Source organism: Hippopotamus amphibius, chromosome X (assembly GCF_030028045.1).
Source record: "Hippopotamus amphibius kiboko isolate mHipAmp2 chromosome X, mHipAmp2.hap2, whole genome shotgun sequence".
NCBI classification, from domain to species: Eukaryota; Metazoa; Chordata; class Mammalia; order Artiodactyla; family Hippopotamidae; genus Hippopotamus; species Hippopotamus amphibius.
In genome coordinates this window covers 31,782,746-31,795,571 of record NC_080203.1, presented here as the reverse complement: position 1 = coordinate 31,795,571, position 12,826 = coordinate 31,782,746, and the positions used below count along the sequence as shown (strand labels likewise).

General features: G+C 48.2%; 1 protein-coding gene across 5 annotated transcripts in view; it reads right to left on the bottom strand.

Annotated features, from left to right (window-relative positions):
• Window positions 1–12,441, bottom strand: part of SEPTIN6 (septin 6) — a 65,759-nt gene extending 53,318 nt beyond the window's left edge. For 3 of the 5 annotated variants that reach the window (XM_057718676.1, XM_057718677.1, XM_057718679.1), the window contains exon 1: window positions 11,427–11,536. In XM_057718676.1, the coding sequence (XP_057574659.1) occupies window positions 11,427–11,456 (30 nt within the window). In that variant the 5' untranslated portion in view covers window positions 11,457–11,536. Of the gene's footprint in view, window positions 1–11,426; window positions 11,594–12,399 lie in introns of those variants that run through there. The other 2 variants (XM_057718680.1, XM_057718678.1) reach the window with 2 other exon arrangements.
• Window positions 12,442–12,826: the final 385 nt, after the last annotated feature.

Genomic DNA, 12,826 nt, shown 5'->3' with positions numbered 1-12,826 from the left:
GGGAAGCCAGGAAAGGATGCTTTAGTGGAAAAGTCAAAGATCCTGGTTTCAAACAGCTAATACTTTAAAATAACATTTATCAGGTTTTTTTAATAAGAGTAATCAATGTGTACTGTAGCAATTTTAAAACATATGGAAAATTATAAAGAAGAAAATAAAACTCACCCATAATATCACTCTCCAGACAGAATCACCATTATTATTTATTGGTATTTCCCCTTCAGTCTATACATAATGCTTTTTTAAATTTTTTTCTTCTTCTTCTTCTTTTCTTTTCTTTTTTTTTTCTTTTTTTTTTTTAACGAAATAGGGATAATCCTATATATTCATTTTCATTGCCTGGCTTACTAACAGGACAACTTAATATAGTATGGCTGTTCTCTTGAGTAATTAAGTATACTTCTAAAACATTACTTTTTTGGCCACATAGCATTCCATTGCAGGAACTGACCACATTTTTTCAAGCGGTCTTCCACTGCTAGACATTCAGTGTTTCCAAGTTTTCAACATTATGAGTAATAATTCTTGTTCTTACAGGTTTGCATAGTCTCTGATTATTTCCTTAAGCTAAATTCCTAGAATTAAAGCCTGCTGGGTCCAAGGGCACAAACATTGGAAAGACTTTGGTACACACTGAGAAATCATTCAACAGAGAATATTACAAATGTCTATTTCTACCACCACTATGTGGGAGTGTCTGTTTACACATACTTAGACTAGCACTGAGTTTCTGAGGCTTTTTAACCATTGTGAGTTGGATCATTGAAAAATGGCATCATCACTTAATTTGCATTTGTATTTATTTATTTTATTTGTTTGGTTGCACCAGGTCTTAGTTGTGGCTCACTGGCTCTTTAGTTGTGGCATGTGGGATCTAGTTCCCTGACCAGGGATCGAACCCAGGCCCCCTGCATTGGGAGCTGGGAGTCTTATCCACTGCGCCACCAGGGAAGTCCCTTAATTTGCATTTATTAGTGAGAGTGAGCTTTTTTTATCGTTCAGTTACATATGTGTGTTGTGTCTATGTTTATGTGAGTTGCCTATTCATGTCTTTGCCCATTTTCTTAAAATGGGTACTTATCTTTCTCCTCTGGATTTGCAAAAGCATTTTATATATTAAAGAAAATGGGATAGTTTTGATTTCATGGTGACATATCTATCCAGGAGAAGAAATCCAGTAAGTACTTAGCAATATGGGATTGTAGACTCAGGGAGAATGCAGGCCTGAGATATAAATTTAGCAGTGAGAGGTAGGAAACTGGATGTGTTCTTCAAGAGACAGTACAGGGAGAAAAGAAGTAAAGATTGAATATAAGACATGCCCACAAGTAAGGAATGGGAAGATGAAAATTCTTCCAAGCGGGGGTGGGGCGGGGGAGGGGTGATGATCAGAAAAGTACAAGATGACCCAATAGTTTTCTATCACCAGAGGCCAAGGTTGAAGTCAGGAAGAATTACAGAGAAACAACCATTGGTCTGGATTTGGTAAAGTCCACTGGTAACTTTTAGAATCCTTTTTTCTTCTGCATCTTTTTACCCGGTGTCCAATACACCTAAGTTAACTGGAAGGTTTGAGGACTAGGGAACATGCAATCTGGATAATGTGTCTTTCTTGTTAATCAAGGTTTAAACAGCAAACTGCATGTATGTCTCAATCCTTATAGTTGAGAAAGCTTCGAAAATGAATTTGTATATGCAGTTCCTGCTTCAGGAAATCCTGTCTAGTGAGCACCATTCACTCCTGCTTTGATGAATCTTAGAAGATGTCAAGGTCACCATTATGAATATCAGTCCTCATTGTTCAGAGGTAAATATGTAGAGGTGAAAAGGACAGGACATTGGGCTGAATGGACACTGACCCCAAGACAGCCCCTAGAAGTTTCTTTCCCCTTCCCTCTCTAAACCTTTGATAGCTTCTCTCTTTCCTCTTTCTCCTTAATGTGGCCCGATTAATTGAGGACCCAGTTGCCTTGACTACAGTTAATTGAATGTTTCCTGGATTACAAAGTGCACAAGAGGAGCTGGAACTGGCAACTTGGTCCAGCACGTCTGACACTAAAACCTTAAGTTATCATCTCGAGTAGCAGGTGGTGCCACATTTGAGGCTTTGAACTGAGATCCTAGAAAGGCCACAGCCACCAAAATGTTAAATGGCCCATCTCCCATGACCTTGTAACCTCCCCCTCGTAATTTACTCTACAGAAATTCACATGCCTGTACCAAGATCCACGTACAGTACAAGGAAATTCATTACAGCATTTTTTATAATACTGAAAGCCTAGAAAAAAAAACTAAATGTCCGACAATGGGAAAAAATATTGGGTTTTTTTTTTTTTTTTTGTCAGCTGTGATGGGAAACTCCAAACGAACTTTTTGGCCAACCCAAATAGTTAACTAAATTATGGTATGTGCATGTTCTGGAATATTCTGAAGCCATTAAGAAGAATGCAGTAGGTCTAGAAATAGAGTTACAGATGTAGAAAACAAGCTTACGGTTACCAGGGGGTAAGGTGGGGAGGGATCAATTGGGAGATTGGGATGGACATATACACACGACTATATATACAATAGATAACTAATAAGGACCTACTGTGTAGCACAGGGAACTCTGCTCAATACTCTGTAATGGCCTATATGGGAAAAGGATCTAAAAAAGAGTAGATATATGTATATGTATAACTGATTCACTTTGCTGTACACCTGAAACTCACACAACATTGTAAATCATCTATACTCCAATTCAAAAAAACAAAAGAAGAATGCAGTAGGTCTATAGGTACTGATGGGAATATCTCCAAGACATATTATAATATAGAAAAAAAGAAGCTATAGAATAATAAGCACACTATCAGCCCATATATGCAAAAAAGCCCTACATGTGTATACTTGCACGTAAAGGTATGTGAGTGCAGAGAAAGGGGACTAAAAAGACACCCACCACACCTAGAACTCAGGCTACCTCAGGGGTGGAAACTGGAACTAGGGGTTTACTCAGGGGGGTAGTCAGTGTGCTTCCGCATTGTTTGATTCTTTTACAGCATGAATGTATTCACACATTACCTGTGCTTTGCAACTGCGGTAATTAGGAGGCAGAGTCTGAGAGGAGTTAAAAGGAAGGCAAAAATGAATGTGTGCTCCTGAGAATTAGGAGAGCCCCCACTCCCCTCCCCAATTACATTTCCTGTTTTCTCCTATCTGCAGTCACCTGCGGTTTTGAAATACGTTATACCACATTTCATGTCACAGGCAGAAACAACGCTCTCTTTCTCTTCTGCCTCCTCCCCTGAGGACACACCAATTGCGTGCTTTAATTGAATAGACGAAGGTTCGCGTTAAGAAGACCGAGTGAGGGCGGCTCCAGCTGTGCCTCGTTCTCCCCTTGCTGTAATCCTGAAAATAAAGTGTCCCATAAGCACCCAAGTGGGCAACCCCTGTCCCCTTCCCCCCCCCCCCCACCCTTTGTGGCATAGGAAGCAAGACATATAGGAAGCCTCCGGAAACTGAGGGTGCCTCTGTGTCGATGGACAATTTCCTGCCTCTGTTTAAAACTGGGGTGGAAAAAAAAAAAGCTAAAGCTGGGGTGGCCAAGTTAGTAGCTGTCATTCTGAAGGACAAGACCAAAGCAAAAAGTTAGGAACTCACAGCCGATGAGCAGGCTTGCCCCCAACTTTCTCCTCTGGCCTTGGGACGGAGATGCTAGGAAAACAGAAACACTGAAATAGGATTCTCTCCAGCAGCACCATGTGTCACTCACTGATGGGCCTGATCTCTCACACCTTTCCTTCCTCTATCTCCATTCTCAGCTCTCAATATCCATCTCTGAGAGACCCTGTGAATCTTCAGGATGCTCAACCTCAATGACTACTTCAATGATGTGCGACAGAATATTAAGCAGCTGATAAAAATATATTCTAAGAATATTTAATGGCATAGGAAAATGATCACCAAATACGGTTAGGCAAAAAAACAAAGAAAACCCTGTATATACAGGATCATCCCAATGATGAGGGAAAAAAAGTATATATGCATTTTTCAAAGCTTGGAAGAATATACACCAAAGTGGTAACAATGGTTGCTTCAGGGTTGGAGGGGCTGTAGGGGTTGCTGCTTTTCTCTGTTTTCCAAATTTTCTACAGTAGGCATATTTTACTTGTATAATCAGAATTAAAATGTCATTTTTTTTAAGATTCTATGATGGTACTTTCCTAGGTAGGAAGGTGGCCTCAGATATTTTAGCAAAATCTTTAGTTACAGCCAAAAAGTTGCTTTACATAACCGATAATCAGAAAATTCGAAGTATTCAGTTTTCAGGAGGTTTTATTGTATATAAAACATTTATTTTACCCCAAAAACCAATAAAACCTTATCATTCTCCTTATTATAACATATATATATACACACAATATAACATTATTGTACAGTATACCTTATTATTATAAAATTTGGGTGAACCAGGTGTCAAAGTCAAATCACATACCCTGCAACATGTAGTAAAAAGTCTTGATGAAACAATCAGGTGGATGATAGCCTTATCTGCTACCTCCAGTGTTGCTGAGGGAGTGAATGCCACTTCTTATCCTGTATTATCAGCCATAAGAACCACAAAAGCACTGCTAGGTTCCCAGAGGTTAAAAATACAAACACATTTTTTTAAAAACGCCAATATACCTAATACATCAAATGTCAGGATTTCTCTGGCTCTGATTAAGCGGAGCTGAGAGGAAACTGACAGTGGTAGTGATGCCCTGAACTGGGAGAGAGAAATCTGGGGGCCTTTCAGAGGACATATACAACCTGCCAAAGCTAGCAGCACACCTTAGGGGCCCCAATGCTTTTCAGTGGGGGAGCAGCTTAGGGGATCCTGGGGAAGCACCAAGGAAACCATCCTCACCATACAGGGAGAAGGCCCAGTTTGGGCAAATCCAATAGCTGGAACTCTGGATTTTAATACACCAGATCAATTCCAAAGTGGCTTTTCATTCTATAAAAGGATTCACAGCAGGATTCTATTAAATAGCCAGCTCTCCTAGTGCATTTAAATGGGGATTCGATAGACAAAAATTCAGCTGTCATGCACCTTTATAGGAAGACAACAGCTATATACACCTACACAGATGGACAGACAGTATGTGAAGGGTTGTTTCTTTCTACTCCAGTTCCAGAGACCCTGCTGAGCTAAAAGCACAGACTTGCTTTCTCTACAACTGTCTCCCCACCCAGCTCAAGGGTTCAAAGCAGGGAAGGGGTGGAGTTAAATTCTGCCACCTAATTGGGAAGCAGAAGCAGAAGCAAGCAAGGACCTAAAAGAAATTGGGCTGGAGGACAAGGAAACACAAGAAGCGCACAATGTTAGAGCTGGAAACACCCTTAAAGATCACTTAATCCAGCCCGCTCATTTTATAAAAGGGGAAACAGACTCAGAGGCAGGAAGTGACTTGTCCCAAGTCACAGAGTGATTTAGTGGCAGTGAGTGGTGCTGGCACCCAGGGCCCTGTCAAGCAGACTACCACTCTCAGACGGAAAAGGTGACTCAAGTGGCACATAGAATGCTTTCTGCTGCTAGAATCCTGGGACATTGGGCTTGTGGCTGATGCTAGTCGAGAGGAGAAGGGTCACGGAACACGACCCGGAAGCCCGTGGGCTCACCAAGGCGACTCTGGGCCACAGAAGGCAGTCGAGGCGGTGGAGGCCAGGAGACACTGGTGACCCTCTTCTGCATCTTCTCTCCCACCTCTAGCTCCCATTTCCCTCTCTTCTGACTCAGGCCTGAGCCTCAGCCTGGCCTCTGCTCAAGAGCCCCAGGGCTAGCGAACCCAATCAGCCAGATTCTAGGTAAAATATCTCCACCTCAGGCCGGGGGTGACCCTTATCCAGGGTGGGTCAATTTCTCCACAAAAGCCAGACAGATTCCCTGTGAATCAGGCTATTTAAACAGAGTTTCCTAGGTGTTCTGGCCATTGTTATCTCCAATCTGTTAAAAAGAGAAAAAAAAGGTTTACTCACAGGCCTCTGGATGAATGCCCAACTGTCCTCTGGGGAGCCTGAATTTGCCTCTGCCTCCATCTGGTCTCATTTAAAGGGGATCTGAAAAAACCCAGTTCCTGCCTCAGCGCCAGTGCTCAGAGCTGGGGGCCTCTGCTGCGAAAGGAAACCGAACTCGACCTCACACCTCATCAGGGCCGTGAAAGCAGAGCTCTGCTCCTGAGACCCAGAGAGGGCCCTGGCAGGAGAAACCTGAGCCCTGGGTCCTGTCCCTGAGAAGGCTGGCACATCTTTTCCCCAGTCACCTTACTGAGTGGAAGGGATGACCCCACTCCAGGGCCAGCGGAGAGCATGCTGCATAATTCGGCAGATGGCCGCCTCTAATGAGAAGACACTGCAGAAGCAGGAACGTCATTTCTCCCCCTCCCGAGCATGTGGCCTCCTTCCTCTGTGCAGGCAGCAGAGAAACTCACGGTTTCAAATCCCGGCAGAAGAAGCCTCCTCCTGCCAAACCGAGGAGGAAGGGTCTGTGTTTCTAATTTATTCTGCGCCCCCCCCCCCCGGTTGTTACTTAAAATAATCCATCATTACAAGGCTGGTGGCTCCAAGATTTTTATTTAAAGCAATATGGGAAAAAAAGAAAGAAAGCCCACACATAGCCATGACTGTGCTATCTGGGGTTTAAGCTGAGAATCTTTTTTAACATAAGAGAGTCTTCAAAGCACCCAAGTATACTCTTCTCAACCTCCATGAGTATACTGGGGTAGGGGTGGGGGGGTTGCAGTGAAAAGAGGGGGAAGAGGGGACATGGTAGGATTTTTATCTCTTGGAAACATGATGAAAAGGCCAGAGTTTTTTAAAAAAGGAATCTGTGTCATCTGGTAGGTGTTTCATGGCTTCATCCACTGACCAGCAGTAACACTTTGGACGAAGTTATTAGGTCTCCCTGAACCCATAAAATGAAAAGAACAATAATATTCGTCCAGGAAGCTGTTGGAGAAAATGAAATCATACAGATGGAAGTGTTTTGAGGTCGTTGAAAGAGACATGTTACACTTCTCTATGGTATTCTTTTCCTGTCTTCTCTTTTCTCTCTCTCGAATGTGGTTTTAACGTAAACACAACTGAAAGCGCTCCTCAGTTGTTCACGTTAATACGAAACCACGGCTCTGATAATTCAGAAACCCAGGCAAGTCCAGAAATCAGTCCTATTTAGTTCTGGAATACCTTTTTCCAGGGGGCTTATCTTTCTAATTAGTTTTGCTCAGGCTAATGCAAGCAGTTCGCTCCCTTACAGCACACAAAGGGAGGGGCCGAGCTGGGTAACAAAGCCAGCAATTAATAGAAAATTTACAGCAGAGACTCTACAAAGTAAATGCTGTGCACAGGACTGCAGATCAAAATCTCATTATACTGTACAGACAAATCGCACAGCCGTAATGCAGTTTTGTAATAAGAACGCCACTAACACATTTCCAGGTTTTAGGATATGAAGAGGAAATGAGGCTTATTCCGGCCTCTCATCTGGAAGCTCCGAAAGGGCTGTCATGTGTGCCTTGGCCACCACTGTATCCCCAGCACCTGGCACAAGGCCTGGCAGAGTCGGTGCCCAATAAACACATGTTGAAGGAATGAATGAAAATAAAAGTGCGTGAATTAACAAATGAATGTTCCCAGCCTGGGAGTAGAAGTGAGATCTCACCCATCTTCACACCTACCCTCTTCCTAGTTAAAGCCCTCAGCAAGCCTTTCCTGTCACGCACCGCCCCCGTCCACTGCTGGATCACGTCCCCCTGTAATGAATTATCCTAGCAGGCAATAGCTCTCCTCTGCAGCACATCACAAGGGTAATTGTAGTTATTTGTGTCTGCCTCCATGACTAGACTGTAAACTCCCTGGGGGCAGGGGCCATGGGCATTTGTAGGAAGAGGGGCGGACAGTGTAATTTCCCCCCAACTTTGAATTTTGAAAAGTCCCAAACATACAGAAAAGTTGGAAAATAGTACAGTGATTATCCATGTACCCTTGACTTAGGTTGAAGAATTTTTAATATTTGGGGCCATGAGAATTATCTTCAGTGCTGTATTTGCAGTAGAGGGTTGGGTGAATACCGGGGTGTAATATGACCTTTAGTGCGAGGTGGTGGAGATGGCTGAAGCAGGGCATTTCAGCAGGGATCAAGGTTAAATGCCTTTTGATAGCAAGAGCAGAATGCAGCCAGCTGTAGGTGGTTGTCCTGGGACAGCTGCCCCAGGCCCACCCCAGCTGGGGCCACGTTAGGCCCTGCAAGCTCTTCCTTTAGGGAGAAAGACCGTTACCTAGCTGCCATCGGAGGAAAGTATCATGGTCCACACTGTGGGACTGGTTCAAAGCAGAATCAATGAGCCCTTCTTTCCAGGGGCCAGAACTTACAGCCTGGACCCCAGAATGCAACACTGAAAGAAACAGTTCAATGCAAAAGCCAGGAGCTGTGGCCTCTGGGGCCCGCACCGTGCCTTGCTAGGTTACCTTGGACGAGCCATGGAACCTCTCAGAGTATACTTTAATAGCGGCCCAAGCAACCTCACAGGCAGGGGTTGGGGATGGGAATGTCCCAAGAATCTTCTGTAGTTCTCTAATTATTCCAGCATGTCCACAATTTGTCTCTCCAACTAGACTGTAATGAGTAAAAGCCAGGAACTATGTCTACTACTTTTTTTGATATAGTTGACCTGGGTTAGCCACAGTGCTGGGGACACTTAGCAGTCAATCAAATAAACACTCGTGGACACGATGAAGAAGCAGCTTTGTCATACAGAATCTTTGCGGTGTTCATTCAAATGCGATGGGATTGTATTATGTACACAAAAGCTGAATTTCCAAGTTGCATGCATGCCCAAATAAGGGTCCTACCCAGAAACTCTAAAGCCTGTTTCCATCACTAATGATGTCACCTTACAAGCCAGAGTGACCCTCAACCGACTCTGGAAAGTACAGCCCAGCCCTTACACACACAACAGAGCGCTACTTGCATGACACCATGTCACAGAGCTCATTAAAAAGAACTCCTAATCTAGGCACGCTTAGGTTTAGTTTCCAGTCTTCTTTTCCCAAACCCTGGATACTCCTTCCGTGGAAGAAACAATCAGAAGAAACAATCAGCAACCAGATGTCCAAGGTCTCCTGAGTTAATTCTATCTTCCCCCGGTGAATTACAACTTCTTGCTGACACAAAGGCAAGCAGAGAGACAAATGACACATAAACAAGAGCTTCACTGGCTGGGGGAGGGGGGCATGGAGAGTGACGTCAGTTTTCCCAGAAACCCATTTATCACGCTAACAAGGTCTCAAGTGCTCCGGCTGCTCTTTCAGCTTCAGAAGCTGGCATACCATTCATTATGTTCTTCACCATACAGTAGGGTAAGGCCAGCCAGAGCAAACTGGAACCAAGCAAAGCAAACCAACTGGCCCTAAACCACCCCCACCTCCATTTTCAGAACAAAGGGGATCTCTGGGTTGCCCGAGGCAAAACACAACCTTCTGGAATGTTCCCCTTTGCTACATTGGCCCTGCAATCCTAATTCAGGCTAGGGGGACTGGTGAGAGAGTACGGACACGTCGATGCAAATTAATTAGCTGACAGTAAAAATCATTAGCATCCTTCTTGGTCACTAAGGATGGAGCAAGTGTAAACCAGGAGACTAATTCCTCTACTTACGGCATGCCACCGCTAAACTGTAGGTAATGGAGGAGCAGAAAGGCACTCTGGGAACCCTCAAAACACTAAAGCAACACATACCACAGTGCCAATCTTGGGGAGAAGAGAATTCTCTCAAATTCCATTATCACAGAGCATGGTCTTCCATCTACTCCCGGTTCTTCCACATCATGACTACATAAAGAGCTCCTTGCTGGGGGTCTTGTGGTGGTGGGGGTGGGGGTGGGGGGGAGGGTTCCAAAGAAATCACCTTGCTCTTCCAAACAGGAACAAGAGGGTGGAATAAATTTATCTATATCCTGTAGACAAAATACTACCAGATCCTGGATTCAGATTTTGAACACAAATCAATTTCAATTACATCAAATACCTGGAGGCTATACATATATATATTTTTGCACTGGAATTGCATTGCATGGACTATTTCCCTAAATAAGTAAGCCACAAGGTTTAAAAACTCTGTGCGTGTGTGTTTCAGAGATTTTCATCAAGTAGTATTTAATGTCTTGAGATCTGACCTACCTCTACCTCACTCTCCTTCCTCACCTCAGAGTGCTGGTAACTGTGGGCTTCTCAAAATCCCAGATACCCATGGATGAATAGAAAGACTAGGTTGTTCCCTCAAATGGAATCATCTCCTCCCTTTGCAACGAAACTTCTGGTCTTAAAAAAAAAACACGGAGCCTCGGGTCACTTCAGTATAATTTCTCTGCACATCCCAGGCTGGAAAACGTCAGTTCGTTAAATGAAGATTTTTTTTTTTTCCAGAGTCGGCTGCCAACAAAAAGAGAGAGACGGCACCGCTTTTGCAAGCGTCGCACTTATTTTCCTGAGTCCCCATAACAAGAAGCCAGCTCCACAGGTTTTGGCACACCAAGCGTGTTACACTGAACACGCACCGGAGACAGACCCCCAGAGGCCCGCAAAACCCGGGTCAGGTGCTCAGAAACACGCCCAAATACGCAGCCAGCCACCTACAGGCCCGCGGACTGCACCCCACACTGACGCACACACAGCACAAGCAGACGGGGACAGAAGCATCTGCACACAGGGACACGCACCAGGGAGGTGAGCACACTCCAAGAAACAGGCGGACTCATCTAGGGTCACAGACAAGCCGGGCACAGCCGCCAGCCCGGGGAGGCACGAGTGCGCGCGCGTGCACTCATACGCACACACTGATACACACACAGACGCAGTCACATATGTAATGCATATGGAGAAACCCTAGCCCAGCCAGTCACCTCCCCGCCCCCCTCACCACTCGCCGCCTCCTGCCCCAGGCTCACCCCAACCCCGCGGCCCCTCTGGCTGAGGAGGCCGGGGTCCCGGCGGGCGGCGGGGCGCAGGGGCGCGGCCCGGCGCGGCTCGAAGGAGCGAGGCCAGGGTGCCGGGCACCCGGAGGGCTTGGCGGCCGGTGCGGCCATTCATTCGACAACGCCCCAGCGGCGGGGCCGCAGCTGCAGCGAAGGAGGCGGCGGCGCCGACTGCAGCTCTTGGGCAATGCAAGTTCAGCCGCCGGCCCGCAGCCTGGACCCGGCCCCCCACCCGCCCGCCACCACGGTTCTCAGGGACGGGAGGCTGGGGGACGGAGTCGCTGACCCCGGGAGCAGAAGTCCCGCCGCGCCTTGGCTCCTGGATGCTGCCCACTGCCCTCCTCGCGGCGGCGGCGGTGGCGGCGGCCAGGTCCCCTCAGCCCTTCCGAGGCCCCCCGGCCCCGGCGCTGGCACCCAAGCCCCGCACTCACCACCTGGCGAGCTATATCGGTCGCTGCCATCGCTCCTGCGTCCGCCAGGGCTGCCACAGGCGCCGCCGCAACTGGAGCTACAGCACAGGAAACAGCGGAGCTCCTCCGACAAAGAGAAAGTGTTACACTTCGGGCGCAACCAAGTCCGGTGGGGGGAGGTGCAAGGGAGGGGCCCCCTCGCCGCTGCTCCAACCCCAACCTCTCCTCTATCACCCACCCCCTCGGAAGTGGGGTGCGGGGAGAGGGCGGATTTAACGCGCAGCTTCCCTCTCCCGAGAGCCCACTTCCAGCTCTCCCTGCAACCTCAGTTGTAGGCCTTTGCGAAGGGGGGCGGGGGCTCCCCTCGGTGACCACGTCCTCTGCCCCCCCCGCCACTGGGCTCCGTGGTACGTCCCGACCTCTGCTGAATTGTCACACCCCCCCTGCTCTCGCCTTACATCCCTGAGTCCCCAGACCCCGGAGACTGGAAGGGAGCCCCCGCCCCTCCCCCCTGCCGCTCAGGGTCCAGCGGCTGAGCCCTGCGGACCTCCTCTCCCTCCTCCCCGACCCCTGTACCCGCTCTTCCTCCTCACCGAGATCTCCGGGTGCTTGAAGCGGAGCCCAAGGCTGGAATCTCGCTGCTCCACCACACCTCCCCCCACCCCGGCCCGGGAGTGCTGCTGAGGCCGGTGGGGGACGGGAGTGGGGTGGGGAAGCTGCGGCACCTGCCGCCCCACGGTGGAGCTTAGAAAGGGGGCGCTTGGGGGGAGCCGCACTGCGGGCCCCGCAACTGAGCTGTGACAGGCGGAGTCCGAGGCCAGCGGTCCTTGAGAGCAGACGCCTCTTCTGCCCTGGGGTTTCCAAGCCTCGGGTGCTGTGGGCTGTCATTTCCGAGCTCACCACCGTTGGGTACTTAATACAAACGGACCCCACGCCTCCTCTCCCCACCGAGCCCTAGACGCTCAGCATGTGAACGGAGGCTCGGACAATTCACCCCCTTGTAGTGTCTGGACCGCCGGGGAGTCTCAGAGGAGGGGGCTGAAAACTCCCGGCTCAACGGAGCGGGATACTGGGGAGGGATGCGGAGCGGCCCCCGGTGGCTCTGTCCCGCCCCTTGATTTCCCCTTAACCTTCGGTCAGCCGGAGACTGGGCGGCCGCGGTGCGCGGAGGGAGCCCCTCCGAAGGCAGAGGCTCTGCCCGCCTGCTTTCCTTTTCCTCGCGGCCAACGGCCGCCGCGGGTCCCTTCCCTTGCCCTCGCCACCTCTCCCCCCCTCCGCCCTGTCGCCCCTCACTCCCTCTCCCGGGAGTGGCCCCTAGTTAGCTCCCTGTGACTGGCGAACCCTGGCAGGTTTGGCGTGCCCGAGGCCCGAGCTGGCGGGACAATCCACTCCACTCCACTCCTTAAAAGGGCAGGTGCCCT